Raw genomic sequence first — 19,043 nt, 5'->3', positions numbered from 1 at the left:
ATTCAATGTTTTAGAGTGCAGAACATATTGTTTGTTTGAAAATATCCATGGCAAAGAACGCCACCACCTTGGATAAAGATAAAGTAAACTGTTGCGATTACAGAATAATAAACAATAGTATCATAAAACCTGATTATAATATATAGATATAAATCTACCTTCTTCGGAGATCCGGGGTAGAATAGGTCTTCAGCAACGAATGCTTGCTGTAAAAGGCGACTATGCTTGTCGTAAGAGGCGACTAACGGGATCGGGTGGTCAGACTCGCTGACTTGGTTGATGCATGCCATCGTATCTCAATTGCGATGATCGATGATCATGATATCAATCACAGGATTGTCTGGTCCAGGCTCGATTACTTACAGACCGCTGTCATATAGCTGGAACATTGCTGAGTGTGGCGTTAAACAACAAACCAACCAACCAACTTTCGTATCGGAAAATACATATTTACGTGAGCCTCTTACACCCAACGCTATCCCAAGCCCATCGATACCTGAATGAAATTAGTGGTGAACATATTCTATGGCGGCTCCCGATCGTCAGTTTCGTTGTTCTCAATTATTACCGCCACGTACGGAAGTCCCTCTGAGCAATCAACCACGCGGGCGTCAACGCTATTTTGCAAACTCGACTGACATCAATATGCGGAAAGACGAGAGCTCCCTAACAGCGGTGAACGAAGAGAAGTTTGCGGAAGTCAGGTAGGCCTACACAGCAGGGCTTCGTTTCCTGATGTTCACCGCTTCCATAATTTCTACAGATGTTACGGAATAGATTGATTAATATATTTTCCTTATCTCCATCTTGTTCTATAAATGTTACTTTACTAAGGGCCTTTTGGTGTGTGTGAAAAATATATTTCTATTTTGATCAATTGTTTGTTGTCAATATGTCAGTGCATAGGAACTGTATAGTACAAGTGTAGGGCGTTAAAAGGGCATGTCTCTATTTTCATAATGACTGTCAGATTTGATAATAAGGGTTAGTTACCAAGGGTATGAAAGTGGCAAAGCGAATGTCACACACAAAGTGCCATGTATATTCCAGTCATGTGTTCCAACCTGAACCACATTGTTTCAAGAAAGCCAGATGTAGATTACAAAGAATGACAATAGCCTACTAATCTTTAACACGTTCACACTTAAACTTTGAAGGGATTAAGAAAAGTTAGCTGTTTTCTGTTTCAGCATGTTCATCATCGTGGGAGATTCACTGACGCCCTCAGGGAGGATAAGGACACGCCTTTGGTGAGAATTTTTGTGTGATAATTTCAAACTTTTCATCATGTATTTTTTCAATGCATATTTGTACAAGACATTGAACAAAACGAGGTGGAGCTCACAAATGAGTTAGAGTTTGTACACTGATATATCAGTAAATGTATATCAAATTAAATAATGGCATCAATTTTCTATTTACATCTACAGTTGATGGTTTTTGTTTCACTCAAATTTAATTGTAATGTGGCATTTCAGTTTTAACAGCCACTTGGTCACTGTTGCAAGGGAGCGTGTCATAAACGAAGTATAGAATAATCACTCCAAAGAGCCATGAACTTACCCCTTACATTATTTAAAACAAGTCAAGTTTAAGTATTCAGCAAACAATGCAAGGACACAAAGTACAACACCAGTACAACACCAGTACAATACCAGTACAACACCAGCACAGTTTCAGTAACACCGATATTTGTAAATTGTCACCCAGTTGTGTGTGGCAACTAATTATGAAATTCATGCAATCACTTTTCATAATGGCGACCTGTAGAGTAGAAAGAAGGCTTTGCAAGGCTTGCTTGTTTTCTTTAGGCGTGCCCACCTCATGTTAGCTAACGAAGTAGCCCTGCTAGATGCTTTCAGTGCCTGTCATAAATTCGTGTGAAGTGTTACCGTGTAAAACAAACTGCTTCACAACCCACTCAAACCACAGGACTCAACCCCTGCCGCTTCACTCAGTGTATTAGCTGACACCAAAGAGTTCGCGTTTTATAGTAGTGGAGATAAACACACTGTGTTTTCAATGTAGAACAAAGTTACATGTACGGTCAACAGGTTACCTTGCTCTACATTGAAAACACGGTATGTTTATTTCCTAAGTGAATAATAACATACATGACTCAATGATTTAATATGTGACAGTTATACTGTTAGTTTTGTTGTTGAAAATAATAAGGTACAATATACATCGAAAGGAATCGCTTTGTATGCGACAATTACTGCTATCAATTTGTCCCATGAAGTAAATTAAAAGGCATATTTTGTTTGCAAAAATGGCCAGCAAAGGTTTTATTTTCTGTTTCGCTTAAGACATTTCACATTGATCCGAAAATAATTTCCTTGTTTTATGAAACCTCTATACGAAGTTTTTGCAGAAATGCGTACTCGGTGCTGAAATGTACCTATTTTGCAAAAAAATCACAGAAATTTTGCATTTATATGCTGCAGAATCTGTCACATATACTGCAGGAATTAAACATCTGAGTTGAAAGCTGGTTTTCAACGTGTAAACGGATGTTGTCTTCATCTTAAAGTGAGGTTTGCTTTTGTATTATTGCTAATCGAAAGTGCATGTCTGTAGGTTTACACTAGTGATCTCAAGGTTCACCTCAGTCAGATGTTGTCTTATTCTTGGGTTACCTGAACAAAGTGTTATGTAAAGATTAGTTCTGTGTCACAACAGCGCCATGACAAGCCAAACCGATGTCATGACTGGAAAGAAAAGTAAATACTGTATTGCACTGATATAGGGAAACAATATGTCAACTTCCTACACATGGGGCATATGGGAGAGAGTTAAGATAATTAAGCAATAGTTCAATCATGACCTTCACCTTGGCAAGGATGTGTTTGCAGTGTGGAACAGTTGTCGAACAAGTGACTCCCTATATAACGTGTTCCAATACCGAGACTTTATTGTCGAAAAGTAGTTTGACAGTTGTTTAATGGGGGATGAATGTTAAGTCTGAATGAATTCCATGAATTATTTTCATCAGAGCAATTTTAAGTCGGAATGTCACCTGGCGCTTTTCACTTGAATCAAATGTCCTACATGCACAGTGTGGACATTTTAGTATTTTTTTGTTTTGTTCGTTGTTTAACGCCACACTCAGCAATATTCCAGCTTTATGACGGCGGTCTGTAAATAATAGAGTCTGGACCAGACATTCCAGTTATTGACATTGATTACAAGCATAGGGTTCTGGGGACCGTTTTAAGAGATGTCAATTAATGAATGTTTCAACTCCAAATGGAACAATATTTATCTTAAATGTTTGGTAATAACGAGACTCATATGTTATAACTTATGTGAATTTTCTACCTTCTTTCTGTAAGTTCATGTGGCAACAATTCTTTTGATCGCTAAAATCTTTCTACATAATTCTGCAGAAACTGATGTCCCGGTCGAGATCCCTGGATGAAAACTCCAGGTCAACAGTCTTGAAGAACCAAACGAGGGAGTCAACAGACAGTCCTCCCGTTATGGTGTCAGCGGTGATTAGCAGACAGCTATGAGGATCCTGTTATTTCAATGGTAGCTGTCTGAGAAATTGTATATCAAGAGTACTGGGACACACTCACAAAGGTTGATCTGCTACTATGAGAAGGCAGACCGACGCCAAGATGGAGTGGAACCCTTTAAGGACGCGCGAGAAGCCCATGCAGGGATGGTAAATGGGACTTATTGTCTTTGAATGTGGACACAAACACCAAATGGAAAATATGATGAAAATTCACAATTCTACAAACACAATACAACAGGGACAGAGCCCCCCCGGCCTCCCCTCATCCTGGTTGCTGGATTGCTGCAAGTAACTCCGAACTGGTGACCATGGAAGGTGCTGTCAAGCGAACAATGGAAGGTGCTCTCAAGCGAACAATGGAAGGTGCTGTCAAGCGAACAATGGAAGGTGCTCTCAAGCGAACAATGGAAGGTGCTCTCAAGCGAACAATGGAAGGTGCTGTCAAGCGAACAATGGAAGGTGCTCTCAAGCGAACAATGGAAGGTGCTGTCAAGCGAACAATGGAAGGTGCTGTCAAGCGAACAATGGAAAGTGCTGTCAAGCGAACAATGGAAGGTGCTGTCAAGCGAACAGTCTCCACACTCTACACGCTATGGGTATTGAAGCATAGAAGGAAATGCATACTGCATCAGGAACCATCATGTGAACACTGTTCAATGTGTGCCATATGCATTTATGTATAAATAACATAGAGGTTATCACGCTCGTGTGTTTGGGGATGGTAAATATCCTGCATTAGGAATAAACATTGTATTTAGCGAGCCTTGGCGAGCTAAATACATAGTGTTTATTCCTAATGCAGGATATTTACCATCCCCAAACACACGAGCGTGATAACCTCTTTATCATATAATGTCATTCTTAACTTTTACCGTTGAAAAAAGTATTCTCATCTCCCACAAACATTGCAAGTTTTCCTGAAATGTGCGCATTAATGTATTACGTCACACAGTAAGTGATAAGTCACTTAGACTGGTTCCCGTTCGTTCAACCGGACATAGACAACAGACAATATAGTTCCAACAGAAACTTGTATTTTTAGACACTGATTATTGGCATAGACTAATTATTTGATAATGAAAACAAAAACGCGTTATGAAGGGAGAATGTGCTTCAATGAACGTTTGAAAATAACAAAGGTTTGTTTTGGTTCAAATTTCTGCACGTGGGCAGTGTAACGGGTCATCAAGTTAGGAGGCGAAACAACGACATCAGTCAAGAGTTTCCTGGCTACTGTCTGAGTCAATTATTGCCAGACGCCGGTATTTTCGCGGTGGTGAGGGTTTCTGCTCAGGAACAACATTCACAGTGATGTTTCCCCCCATGACAGGACCTGCGAACAAAGTGTTGACACCGCCTGACACATTCACAGTCATTTCGTTTTGTGACCGAGTTGTGGAAGTCGCACATGGCGCGGCCAAGCCAAAGGTGCCGATCGGTGGGACAGGATAACACAAGGCAGGATTGAAGGAACTGAAACTGGGTCTAGTTGTATCTGACAGAACTCGGGAGATGTCACGATGTTGCTGTTCATTTAGTTTACTGTAATTGTTTATTGATTGCATGTTTTTGTGCCCCGAAAGCTGCATTATTTGATTGGCAGGGACGTTGCAGTCTGACAGTTTTTGAATCAGATATTTCCTTGCGCTGTGGTTTGTAAGGCGTTTGGATGTTTCGAGTGCTGCCAACATATTGTGCGTTTGGACCAAGAGTGTTTGTCGAAATGTAAAAAGGATCATTTGGTTCATTATAATCAAGCGGACGTTTTGCTGCATACACCTTGTAGATTTTAACAACACACCTATCAGGATCCTCAAGATTTTCCCACATTTTGGGAGTAACATCCCGGATATCCTTTGGATTTGTACCTGGACGTGTCTTGGTTTGTTTTTCATTGAAAGTGAGAAACTCCAACCCGTTTGAATCACGTTTCAACAACACATCTCCCCAACACATGGATCGATGCTCGTCCCCACCCCTGAGGCCAAAGTGGACTGTGTTGTGAAACCACAATGTGTTTATGATTGCATGGGGAGAGTGTGCGCCAAACTGACCCGTTTCCCAAAGTTTATTCACTTCTTCGTCGGATAACGGATCTGATCTGTTGGGTAAGTTGCCTTTCCCTTTCTTTTTGAGAGCTATTTGTCGACATTTCAGAACTTCCCGTACTTTGCCAAACTCTGGGGAGTGGGAAAGTGTGCACCCATATTCTTTTCGCTTCAAATATCTGTCAATGCTCGATGACCGAAGGGTTAAAGGTTCGGGGTCAGAGCCGTCTTTCTTCGTTATGCCAACGAGAAATTTGCATATGTAAGGTGAAAGTTCACATGGGGGGATGGTCTCAATAGGCCTATGTTCATTTTGAGAGGAAAGAAATTCGCCCACAAGGTTCATTGTGTACAAAGTCTTTTTTGCGGTGTTTTTGTTTTCGTTTGTCTCAATGATTTCATCGATATCCTCATCTACAACTAAACTAAACCTTGTATTCGTCTGCTCGGATACCGGCATTATCGGACGTGTGACTGGACATGGAATCTTACTTAAACGATGTCGATCAAGTCGTCCTTCGTAATCAGTCCCATCGATCAAAACAAAGAAGGACTTCTCAATTGAACTTCGATCTATAATTCCAGTAACGACTCCACATCCGCGATTATCAATTCTGACTCGATCTCCGATTGCCAAGAGCGACGCCATGTTTGTTTGTAAACACTGAAAGTAGTCCCTACTTGACCTTTGATATTTGCATCTTTATCCGCATATGACCCCAACGGATATCGTTTTTATCCGTTGGCTTTATCCTGCCGAGAAACCTACCCATTATATGATAAATTGTATTATTTGTTTTTTGTCTGTGTTTCATTGGACAGCGGTGTAAATGGCGTTCGTACAGGGTTTGGACTCTGTCTGATGGCCGACTATCTTTTGAAGCCATGCATTTTTGAAATCTCTGGTATAAGATATATTTCCTTAATCCCGAATAAAGTTTGATCACACATTGATCTGTTATGTAAGGTCATAGTCAGACGAAAAGTTTCCAGAAAAAAACCGCTTTGGTTGGGCGAGGTCGAAATGGTCGTGGGTGATGTAGAGACACCACAGTTTCAGCAGAAGTCTTTTTGACTCTTGTGCTTGTAGTGGTTATGATAGTGGCTATATTAGTGGTTATATTAGTGGTTATAATAGTGGTTATATTAGTGGTTATATTAGTGGCTATATTAGTGATTATATTTGTGATTATAATAGTGGCTTAATTAGTGGTTATATTAGTGGCTATATTAGTGGTTTTATTAGTGGCTATATTAGTGGCTATATTAGTGGCTATATTAGTGGTTATATTAGTGGCTATATTAGTGGCTATATAAGTGGTTATTTTAGTGGCTATATTAGTGGTTATATTAGTGGTTATAATAGTGGTTATATTAGTGGTTATATCATCTGAGTACTAATTCATGGCTTATATGCCGGGCAATCACTTATACAGAATGATAAATTCACTCACACGACCAAACACTCAAAAGTGATAACTCGTGAATGGTTTTCTGTAGGTCAATAAAACTTGGTTAGTGACATCTTTAGGACAGGACCCCGACTGGAAAAGACCCCGAGTGACCTAAGTGTAAGGCTAAGGTATGAGTGAAGATCATCCATGTCGTATGTTTTCCATTATCACTACCGGGCCTATTTCTGTACTTGTGTGTGGAGTCTCATGCATGTAGGTGTTATAATATTTGGATGGATATAAATAAGCAGTGATGACAAGTCTGTGTGACCTACCTTCAATGAGTAGCATATGCCATATTATCATTGTAATATAGAATTCTACCTACGGCACATGTCACCCTTTTGGGTGGTGCAATGTGTTTCAAACTCCCAATGAAACTGGTATATCTAGATCTAACAGGGGCGGTTGGGTAGGTACCGCACGTGGGGACATTGTGAGAAGCCCATTTCTGGTGTCCCCCGTCGTGATATTGCTGTAATATTGCTAAAAGCGGCGTAAAATCATACTCACTGGGACGGTTCCAAAATAATCTTATAATAATTCACAAAGACCGAAGGTACAAGTGAGCCTTTATTCGATTACTTTCAATTGGAAGTGTAAACATGAAATTTATAAATAACATCACATAAGAATTGACATTTGTTCATTAATAGGCTCAACATCTGAAAGATAATAATTAATAAATATTGTCATAAAGTACATGTCCAGAAATCTCAGCGTTCAGAGGATATTTAGAATGAAAGTGACAGAATATTACAACAGGTAACTGATATGCTCAGGCTAACATTATTTACTAGAAACAACACATGAAGGAAACTTGCATCCAGAAACATTCCTGATACTTTCAGCAATCTTCAGTTATCTTGTTAATTTTCAAACATTTTCTATCTTTCACAGCTGAATAATTACATTTTCGTTGTGTTCATTGAAATTCCTGCATTCTGATCAGCTGAATTGGTCACGTGTTATTGCATTCATTTCCCAATGAATGTAAAACATTAAGCCACGCCTACCGAGGCGCACTACTTTTATTACTGCGGAATGTCGGGGAATCCCAATATTACAGTCGAGGGAATTCCCTTTCTGCTCACGTGTATCGTCATGCACAGGACACTTAGCGACTTTGATGCATATTCATTGTCCAACCTAACCTTTAAAACCGAAGGCCCAGAATGAATGAACCAGCAAACGTGCAGACTCGCTCGCCTGGTTTTTTCCCCGCTCGCCTCCGTTCAACTTTCATGTCTTCGTGTTTCATGTACAAAAGTTTGCACATCGTTCCTCAATTCATACCTCAATGAACCGGGAAAAAATCAATCCTTAATTGAACAAAATGCACCCTCACAAATTTTGACAATTATTTAAAAAGGTCTCTGGAATGGAAAGTGTCCCGTCACTTGTTCTTGCAGACTGAAGACGTAGCGGATGCAATGAAGGGGAGACTAGTGGTGGTGGTGATGCTGGCCGGTGTGGTGCTGGGGGCACTGATCATGAGTCAACACTTACAGGTGCGTGCAGGGAGCCGGTGATGGCTTGTTGATGGTGTGCAGTACAGAACAGTACAGTACAGATATAGTGTACTGTACACATGTGTGGCCAGGCTTGCTGACTTGGTTGATACATGTCATCCCGATTGCGTGGATCGATGTTCATGATATTAACCCATGGATTGTCTGGTCCAGACTCGATTATGTACAGACTGCCGTCATATATATGTGGAATATTGCTAAGTGCGGCGTTAAACAACACACAAACAAACAAACACACGTGTAACGATGAAAGCACAATTAGGGGCATCAAAGACACACACCACATAGGCTATTGTCTTTTTAAAACATGGCTACCATTGATGTTCAGTCATCATAAATAATAAACAAGATTACTCCTATAATTCTGTTTCTCTACCTTTGCGGAAAGTCTTCCAAATTGCTCATGCGGCGAAAATCACTACCAGCTCACACATTCATTAGTTGGACAGTCCACGTCACAGCAACACCTGTACACATAGGAAAGTGGATTTCAACTTTCAAAAGGCGATGTCTTGTAAGTACAATGGCTGTAGAATGATTGCAGTGTAGAAAGACTCTTTTTTATTCAGGTCAACATGAAATCAGGTGTCAGAGTGGTGGAAAATGACCTCAACCACAACACGCCGCTGGAAGAACCCCGGCGACACGACCAGGTGAGTGCTTGGTCATCTACACCTGAAGGCGCTGACACGACCAGGTGAGTGATTGGTCATCTACACCTGAAGGCGCAAACACGACCAGGTGAGTGCTTGGTCATCGACACCTGAAGGCGCTGACACGACCAGGTAAGTGCTTGGTCATCTACACCTGAAGGCGCTGACACGACCAGGTGAGTGCTTGGTCATCTACACCTGAAGGCGCTAACATGACCAGGTAAGTGCTTGGTCATCGACACCTGAAGGCGCTGACACGACCAGGTAAGTGCTTGGTCATCGACACCTGAAGGCGCTGACACGACCAGGTAAGTGCTTGGTCATCTACACCTGAAGGCGCTAACACGACCAGGTAAGTGCTTGGTCATCTACACCTGAAGGCGCTAACACGACCAGGTAAGTGCTTGGTCATCTACACCTGAAGGCGCTGACACGACCAGGTAAGTGCTTGGTCATCTACACCTGAAGGCGCTCACACGACCAGGTGAGTGCTTGGTCATCTACACCTGAAGGCGCTAACACGACCAGGTAAGTGCTTGGTCATCGACACCTGAAGGCGCTGACACGACCAGGTAAGTGCTTGGTCATCTACACCTGAAGGCGCTGACACGACCAGGTAAGTGCTTGGTCATCTACACCTGAAGGCGCTGACACGACCAGGTGAGTGCTTGGTCATCTACACCTGAAGGCGCTGACACGACCAGGTAAGTGCTTGGTGATCTACACCTGAAGGCGCTGACACGACCAGGTGAGTGCTTGGTCATCTACACCTGAAGGCGCTCACACGACCAGGTGAGTGCTTGGTCATCTACACCTGAAGGCGCTGAAACGACCAGGTGAGTGCTTGGTCATCTACACCTGAAGGCGCTGACACGACCAGGTAAGTGCTTGGTCATCTACACCTGAAGGCGCTGACACGACCAGGTGAGTGCTTGGTCATCTACACCTGGAGGCGCTCACACGACCAGGTGAGTGCTTGGTCATCTACACCTGAAGGCGCTGACACGACCAGGTGAGTGCTTGGTCATCTACACCTGAAGGCGCTAACACAACCAGGTAAGTGCTTGGTCATCGACACCTGAAGGCGCTGACACGACCAGGTGAGTGCTTGGTCATCTACACCTGAAGGCGCTAACACGACCAGGTGAGTGCTTGGTCATCTACACCTGAAGGCTCTCACACGACCAGGTAAGTGCTTGGTCGTCTACACCTGAAGGCGCTCACACGACCAGGTAAGTGCTTGGTCATCTACACCTGAAGGCGCTCACACGACCAGGTAAGTGTTTGGTCGTCTACACCTGAAGGCGCTCACACGACCAGGTGAGTGCTTGGTCATCTACACCTGAAGGCGCTCACACGACCAGGTAAGTGCTTGGTCATCTACACCTGAAGGCGCTGACACGACCAGGTGAGTGCTTGGTCATCTACACCTGAAGGCGCTAACACGACCAGGTAAGTGCTTGGTCATCTACACCTGAAGGCGCTGACACGACCAGGTAAGTGCTTGGTCATCTACACCTGAAGGCGCTCACACGACCAGGTAAGTGCTTGGTCATCTACATCTGAAGGCGCTGACACGACCAGGTGAGTGCTTGGTCATCGACACCTGAAGGCGCTCACACGACCAGGTGAGTGCTTGGTCATCTACACCTGAAGGCGCTGGATTGTTTAGGGATGCAGATAACAGTCATCCTGTACACCTGTGTGACACTGAAAGTACATCAGTGTCATCAAAGACTGACAACAGATAGGATATTGTTATTGGAATATGATCACAATTTGCCTTCAGGCATACAAAGTCATACACAGCATCAGACCTACAGATCTGTTTCTCAAGCATGGCGGAATGATGCCAACTTGATGTGCGCTAGAAACCAGAACTTACTCACTCATGCATTAGCTTGGCATTACTGACGCATGATTGTAGCAGCACCGACACAGGGCACATCTTTCATCAGAGAGGTAATCGGATTTTCTAAAGGATGATGAGTTGAATGACTTTCGAAGGAACGCTTTAACATTAGACGTTGTCGCGGGGCTCGGGTCAGTGGTTGATAATCAGGACTGTACAATCGTCGAAACAGACTCAGTGAGCCGATGACTGCAATCTTTGCTGATGAGACCATCAGCTCAGGTGTACCCAGCCTTGAGGCCCAACCATACTGAACAGCCCATTTGTATCAAGTGAACAGCCCATTTGTATCAAGTGAACGGCCCATTTGTATCAAGTGAACAGCCCATTTGTATCAAGTGAACAGCCCATTTGTATCAAGATGAATACTGTTTATGTAAGCACGGCTTTTTATGCCCAATCTGGATTTTGGAAAGAATTAGATTGCTTTCACGTGAGTGAGTGAGTGTGTTGGGTTTAACGCCGCTTTTAACAGTATTCAAGTTATATCATGGTGCTGACAAACCTAGAAACGGTATCGGCGCGAACTGGGATTCGAACCCACAATCATAGGTTTCTGGCGTGGGGGATCAGACTTACTTCCCTGGTGTGAGAAGAAGTACAGAACTGAGGCATGTCCAAGAAACTCACGAGCGGTCGGAAGGGGGAAATAAAACCCATCGCGTCCACTGGTATTTACGTTGCATCTCACAAGACCACTCGGAAATTGAATCTGCATTCAATTTTTTTACATAGGTGACGCTTATTACGAATGATGGCTGTAGAATGATTGCTGAAGAGAAAGGCACTTTGTATTTCAGGTGAACAAGAAAGCAGATAGTGTTGCGGTGACGGAAAATGACCTCAACGACAAAACGCCCCTCGGAGACATTCGACGACAAGGCCAGGTAAGTGTCTGGGTACCCACAGCCAAACACCAGAAGGCGCTTTCCGTGAAATAGCATAGCTCTCTGTTATTTCAGAATAGCGTTAGTTCGTTTCAGTAATATGGTATTGTAACCTTAGATGGTCCATATGTAATATAGTTCAACCAATACATAACAGATCCATCCTAAAGGTCGACCGCCTGCCTAGTCTAGTGATAGACGCCTGCCGGAGAGCGGAAGGTCGGGGTTTCATCTCCGGCCGCGTCATACCAAAAGACATAAACAAATGGTACTTGTTGTTACCCTGTCTGGTTCTCGTCATAAAGGGGCTAAAACAAGGACTGGTCGGCTCTGAGTCAGTATACTGATATTCATGCTAAACTGCGGCATGGTATCGCAGTGGGCTAACATTATAAAGTCGGCATCAGCCCGGACTAGTACAAGCAACCACACACACACACATGTACTTCACTATATAAATGTAATAATCTTGAACGCGACGTTAAACCACATTTCACCTCACCTCACCCATCCTGACGATTTGGTTTATGTCCAGATAATAGGGTGTCCGGCCTCCCGGGGTTACAATGTATTTCGATAATTCTTCCCACACTTTACCTGAATGACGACACCTGATACTGATGACATTGATTCTAGATTATCCTGCCGGACAAAGCTGCTATAGACAAGTTGTCAGCCGCCGCGGTGTTTCGGACCTACCACAGGTATGTGTCTGTGTACAGCGACACCTGGTTAGACGGGACACCTGGTTAGACCGGACGGTACCGTTTCAGGTGAATTCGTGCAGATAAATAACTTCCAGTGGAAGGGCGTGTGTTCCTGTTGAAATAAATATACATGTATCAGATAGCTGCGCGCAAAATCGCAGAGCAATGAAGAACGAAGTATGGTTTATTTCACAATAAAACATTGTTCTATCATGCCGTAAGTTCTGGAGATTCGAACATGCGCTCGCATTATTACGTCGTATATTGGACGACGTTACTTTTGAGAGGGGAGTGTCTGGTGAGATCTTCCACACAGATGTAGCTGGGCAACGCATATATTCGGGAGGTCATCATTATAAAAAAATTTGGGTTAATATGTTTAAAGCTTGTACATTTTATCAACATCCTCAAAGAGGCTGTACATAATTTTGATGTCTCATGTAAAAGATAAACGACTCGTGGTCGTTGTTTATCGTACAATATGTATTCTCCCTGCAGTGTTTTATTGTACGATAAACAACGACCACGAATTGTTTATTTCTTAAATACATGTATATATATTAGAGTCAATCCTAAACTGTATGGCCTCCTGAAAGCGAGGCATCCGGAGTAGCGGGGTCAGACTAACGAGTTTCGACAGTTTTTTCATTATGTTTTCAAGAATATCTCTATAATAACGCAAGTGTAAGAAGCGAATGCTGCGGCTTTAAGTATTATACATTGTTGTACAAGAGTTAGGTGACGACGTCACGTCACGTGATATTGTAATAGATCTAACAAAATTGTTTTTGTATATGCAATCGTGGACACGCATATAACATTCATCACTCTGTTTTTCACATAGTTACCTTGACAACGTAGACATATTGTGCTCCCGGAAGCTGCGGATGGGAAATCTGGGAGACGGAGGCTGGGAAATATGTGATGACAGAGAATATCGTCCCGTAAAGCCTTGTATTGTGTACTCCTTTGGGTGAGTCTGTGACTGATGTAGTTTGTTTGTTTGTTGTTTAACACCGCACTCAGCAATTATCCAGCTATATGACGGCGGTCTGTAAATAATCGAGTCTGGACCAAACAATCCAGTGATTGATATCGTGAGCATCGATCCACGCAATTGGGATACGATGACATCCATCAACCAAGTCAGAGAGCCTGACCACCCGATCCCGCTAGTCGCCTCTTACACAAGCATAGTCGCATTTTATGGCAAGCATGGGTTGCTGCTGACCTATTCTACCGCGGATCTTCACGGGTATGTGACCTGCCCGATTGAATTGGGGTCAAATGGCACAATGTTTATAAGTGAGCGTCCCCACTGTCCACTGCTCGTCCTGTCAACCCACGTTTTTTTATCCAAATTCGATCAGTGTAGGTCGTCGGGAATTAATTACTTCCTTGGATAACATGAATCTCCAAGCCGAAAACGTGTGTCTCCATAAGTCGTTTTTTTTTGTTGTTGCAGCATCAACTTTGACTTTACTTTCGACGATGATACGGCGAAAAACTACGAGTGTGGCGTATTTTCGTTTGACCCAAGGTTTGTACCATTTTATAATCCTAATATCACGATGCTAGTCAGGAGTTGCAGGATCCGCTGGTCACTGGTTCGAATCCCCCTTTCACGGAGATTGGTGTCACACCACCAAGGACTGCACGTGGGATACATGCAGGTGTGTCTGGGATCAGGCCGACACCAGGATACAGAGTTTTACGGCGACCGCCTTAATTTACTCACTTCCTTAACAGCAACGGGAGGACTTTCCGTGTAATTTTAGTTTTGGAAACTAGTTTCTTGATAATACAGAGGAGACATACAACCATGACGATCTGCAGTGCCGTATGATTTTCCTTTCCAGCAAATAAGAAATGATACATACGTACCTCCATGTACTTCCCAGCTGGCAACCGAGTGGCCCTGCCGGCATCCGCTGACTGCATGGGGCGCCGTCGGGCGGCACTGGTGTTGGCCTCTGACCCAACTGACCCATTAAGTCGTTGCCTCACAGCATAAAACAATTCAGTTGAGGATTACATTGTGACACAGACATTTACAAATAAGCCTCAAATAATAAAATACATCCCTCGGCACAGTTACGTAATGATTACATGTTCTGTTGTAAAGACTACAGGTGCCTCTGTGAGTACTCCTCGCGACACCCCCACAACAGTAGGCACAGACTACAAGCATCTGGAATGTCGAGCCGAACTGCTAGTGTTATCAACACCTATGGCATCCCAATGCAAGCCATACTCTAACGATAGCACTGTCACCCCGAAGCCCGCTGACTTGGTTGATACATGTCATCGTATCCCAGTTCCTTGGATCGATGCTCAAGATGTGAATCATTGGATTGTCGATTATTTACAGACCGCCGTCATGTAGCTGGAATATTGCTGAGTGCGGCGTTAAATGACAAACAAACAAACAGCAACTGTCACTACGCCCAAAGATATTGCATCGACATTCAAGCCATACCCTTCCGCTACTGTCATCTTTACAAAATTAAAGGTATTACATCTACATACACGCCTTCGTTCACTTCGTTGGTGAACCCCATATAATGGTATATAGTTAGGGCGCATCTTGGAATCTTGGAGTCCGCTAAACGTGGAAGGTTAGTTTCAACAAACAAAGGATCAAAATCAGGGCTTTTTCTTGCACTCCTACTTGACAAAACTCCCAAGTCGTCTGGACCACATTCCATATTGATGTAACACATGTCTTGAACTCTAGTAATCTGTATCATAAAGTGGACACGTCGTTTTACATGAGTTTCAATATGGTATCGTTTCAGCATGAAAAAAAACAGCTACCAGAGATCAGCGCGTGTTCGTTTCTTGAACGTAGGCATAGACCGGGAGAACACGGTGAACGGACAACACTGGGAAATGCACACCTTGGGCCGAGTGAAGGCCATGCTCAATCACCAGGAGGTAGGACCACTATTTCAGTCATACCACGGCGCATAAGTTGGATGTGGGAAGAAAGTCCGAAATCATGTGTCTCAGATGATTATTACTTGGGGGAACCCACGAGCATGGGTATGTAGCTGACAAACCTAAAAACATAATCAAGGCGAACCTGGATTCGAACCCACAATCACAGGTTTCTGGTTTGTCTAAGCGGCGCAAATCTGCGTGGGACATTACAGCGACTTTAGACGGCCAGTCAATACGGAGCTCCGTACCAATAGCAGTACCAAACTACAAGCTCGCCTTACTCGAAGCATTGGTCGCCAGGAATTCCACTCCATATCGTGATGATTCCTGGTTACAACCACTCAGCCTATGCGTGTCGTAAGAGTCGACTTGAATGGATTGGGTGGTCAGTCGATGTTTTTGTGGATTTGGGGGTATCAAACCCGGACGGTATGAGACGGACTTACTGTGGCGTTTAATAACAATCATTCTCTTTAATTAACAAGGTTTTGAACTGTGTGTACAACCCACACCCTCATTTGTCTAATTCCTCTGGTGGACGGCGGGGTAGCCTAGTGGTTAAAGCGTTCGCTCGTCATGCCGAAGACCCGTGTTCGGTTCCCCATATGTGTGAAGCTAATTTCTGGTGTCCCCCGCCGTGATTTTGCTGGAATATTGCTAAAAGTGGCGTAACACCTCACTCACTCACTCACTCACCCACCCACTCACTCACTGTAGCAGAAGATCAGTGAGACGTCAGGCTACATGACAAACGTTATAAACTGAAACAACAGCCTCCGTGGTCTAGTGGTAGTGCGTCTGGGGTTCGATCCCCGGCCGCGTCATACCAAAAGACGGTTAAAGATGGTACTTTTGTTACCCTGTCTGGCGCTCGGCATTAAGGGGCTAAAACAAGGATTGGTCGGCTCTGAGTCAGTATACTGTGTCTGAGTGGGGTATTCATGTTAAACTGCGGCATGGTATCTCAGTGAGCTAGCACTATAAATCGGCATCAGTCCGGACTAGTACAAGCAGACATACACACGCACACACACAAACACGTGCATGCACGTCGCTATATCAGTGCAATAAACTTGGACGCGACGTTAAACTCAATTTCACCCACCTATGAACTGAAACACATTCAAAGCGGCCTTATACATGTACCTCACTCAATACTGAAAGCATTATTTCTTTTTCAGAAAGTCATCGATGTTCTTAAAATGGACGTCGAACGCTCTGAATGGAGATCCCTGCCGGAAATGGTGGCCTCGCGGAATCTCTCCTCTGTCCGACAGTTGCTTGTAGAATACCATGGGAAGTGCACGGATCGAGACGCGTGCATACCGATGCTGAAGGTGCTAAAGGATGTACATGATTTGGGATTCAGGAAATTTTATGTTCACAAAAATCCTGTATGCCAAATTAAGTCGTCTTTGTTTCCCGTTGTACGCACACAATGCTATGAAGTTCACTACATAAATACCAACCTAAAAGTACATTAACATTCTCTGTCATAGATAGACACTGTATGTTGGACTGACAAGTGTTTGTTGCGGTCAACTTACGACAAGACAGACACAGCAGCTACATATTATGACGTCTGCATTTCTAGGGTGCCGAGACTTCTGAACAGGTACCTTTATTCAAATGTCACAGCTAAAAAACACTGTCTACTTCTTTAACATCACGTGCCGGGTGCCATGGGTAGAGCAGGGCATACTTGCCACCTCTCCGACACCTGGTGTCATCAAGGACTTTCAAGAATACACGCATATCATGTTCACCTTTTTTGTCTTTTACGCTCTTTACGCCCAATAAACTTGTTCGGTCAGATATTCGCGATTGATGCTTTATCTGAGATGAGATCCATAGATCAGCGATGCCTGGGTATATATCTCCCGACACGGCCATAGCATGGTATGAGTTCAGTCTTGTGCCAATCTGGCGATGTGTGAGGCCACTGGAAGTATATGTTGCACTGGAGAGAGGCAGTCAAAATACTGGACAAAATAAGAGGTCTGATTTATGAACTTTTTCAGACACATGTATGTTTGCGGGGAAAAAGTATGGCACTATGTGTAAGGGGTGTCACTATGTCGTCACTGTTGTCGACATCCCACCTACTCTTCTCACAGGACCTAGGTCATAATGTGTGGTGTTTATGTTACACGCGGATAGAAGCGACAGAACTCTTTTCATTTGCATAAAGCAGAGGTCATTGTACGATTCCGAATAAGGGGACTCACTATCAAATAGTGATGCTACCAGGATTTCGCGTAAAGGTGAGCGTGACACCCGTCAAAAACACATGCACAGCCAAGTCAAATGGTCACCTCAAAACAAACACGGAAATTGCATCGGACATCATATTTGTCACTGACGCGTCAAATTTGGAAATGCCCACACATATTTTCCACAACTTTCTGAAACACTTACGAAGGCCTTGAATGATTTATCCCTCATTAAATACCCTTTGAGCAAGAGTTGTATGACGCTCTTTCAAATCTTCGTAGAAAGAGCAATTGTACCTCACACTGACCACCAGGTGGCGGAGGTGCAGGAATACTGCTGGACAGAAGGGGAGGGTGGCTGCTGGACAGAAGGGGAGGGTGGCTACTGGACATATATCAGAATAGGTAACGGATGAAAATATTCCATAGAAAGCAAGGAGTTAACACCTGGCATAGCGTACATAATCAGTAAGTGTATTGAGCATATGTGTAATAAAATTATATACATGTTTATGAACTAGTCGTACAATGGAATCTAAATATGAAAAGTGTTTTGTCGTTCATATTTAAGAGCATAAAGTCCTTTGATATATGACCAATAATCAACAGTTCTGCTTACACTATTTTAACATCTGCTCTCCGGCCTGAGTAGTGTAGGTCTTTGTAGAGTGAGTTTAACCTCGAAACACGTGACCGACAATGAGCTAACAGACCTTATGGGTGTTTTGTCACAGTTTTAGTTTTACTTCTCAATATATTTTAACAGAGTATCTTAGCAACGCAAACATTCACAAGCATCGATCAATTCATATTTATTACAGAGGTAAATGGCATCAAACATGTGGACTCATTTTCCGACTAATAACTGTTTATGTAATAATTGCAGTTTTTAGATATAGTGTCTGATTAATTGAAAGTAGACATGTATGCTGAAAGGTTTTGAAATAATGTTTTTATCACTTTACGAATTAACTAGAGAAAACTGAGATATGTTTTTACAGTCCGTACACATGGCGATTTCTGCTGAAGTAAGATGACGTCAAACGTCTTTGTGGGCCACCTCTTCTGTGTCCACTCTAACAATGTACCTCCACGTCCTTGTACACTTGAGTCCTGAAGTTTTACTACCCGTTTGTCATAACGCTGTATCATTGTATCATATTTCATGTTT

The 19,043-nt window shown here is 43.2% G+C and overlaps 1 protein-coding gene across 4 annotated transcripts in view; it reads left to right on the top strand.

Moving 5' to 3' along the window:
* Positions 1–17,474, top strand: part of LOC124123889 (probable methyltransferase-like protein 24) — a 98,997-nt gene extending 81,523 nt beyond the window's left edge. For 3 of the 4 annotated variants that reach the window (XM_048397144.1, XM_048397145.1, XM_048397143.1), the window contains exons 2-9: positions 8,438–8,536; positions 9,127–9,210; positions 11,923–12,009; positions 12,646–12,713; positions 13,561–13,689; positions 14,182–14,256; positions 15,515–15,653; positions 16,841–17,474. In XM_048397144.1, coding sequence (XP_048253101.1) covers positions 8,459–8,536; positions 9,127–9,210; positions 11,923–12,009; positions 12,646–12,713; positions 13,561–13,689; positions 14,182–14,256; positions 15,515–15,653; positions 16,841–17,143 — 963 coding nt within the window. In that variant the 5' untranslated portion in view covers positions 8,438–8,458 and the 3' untranslated portion in view covers positions 17,144–17,474. Of the gene's footprint in view, positions 1–4,699; positions 5,632–8,437; positions 8,537–9,126; positions 9,211–11,922; positions 12,010–12,645; positions 12,714–13,560; positions 13,690–14,181; positions 14,257–15,514; positions 15,654–16,840 lie in introns of those variants that run through there. The other variant, XM_048397146.1, reaches the window with a different exon arrangement.
* Positions 17,475–19,043: the final 1,569 nt, after the last annotated feature.

The sequence above is a fragment of the Haliotis rufescens genome, unplaced genomic scaffold (genome assembly GCF_023055435.1).
Source record: "Haliotis rufescens isolate VD_foot unplaced genomic scaffold, xgHalRufe1.0.p SCAF_16, whole genome shotgun sequence".
Classification (NCBI taxonomy): domain Eukaryota; kingdom Metazoa; phylum Mollusca; class Gastropoda; order Lepetellida; family Haliotidae; genus Haliotis; species Haliotis rufescens.
This window is presented reverse-complemented; position numbering and strand designations above follow the sequence as displayed.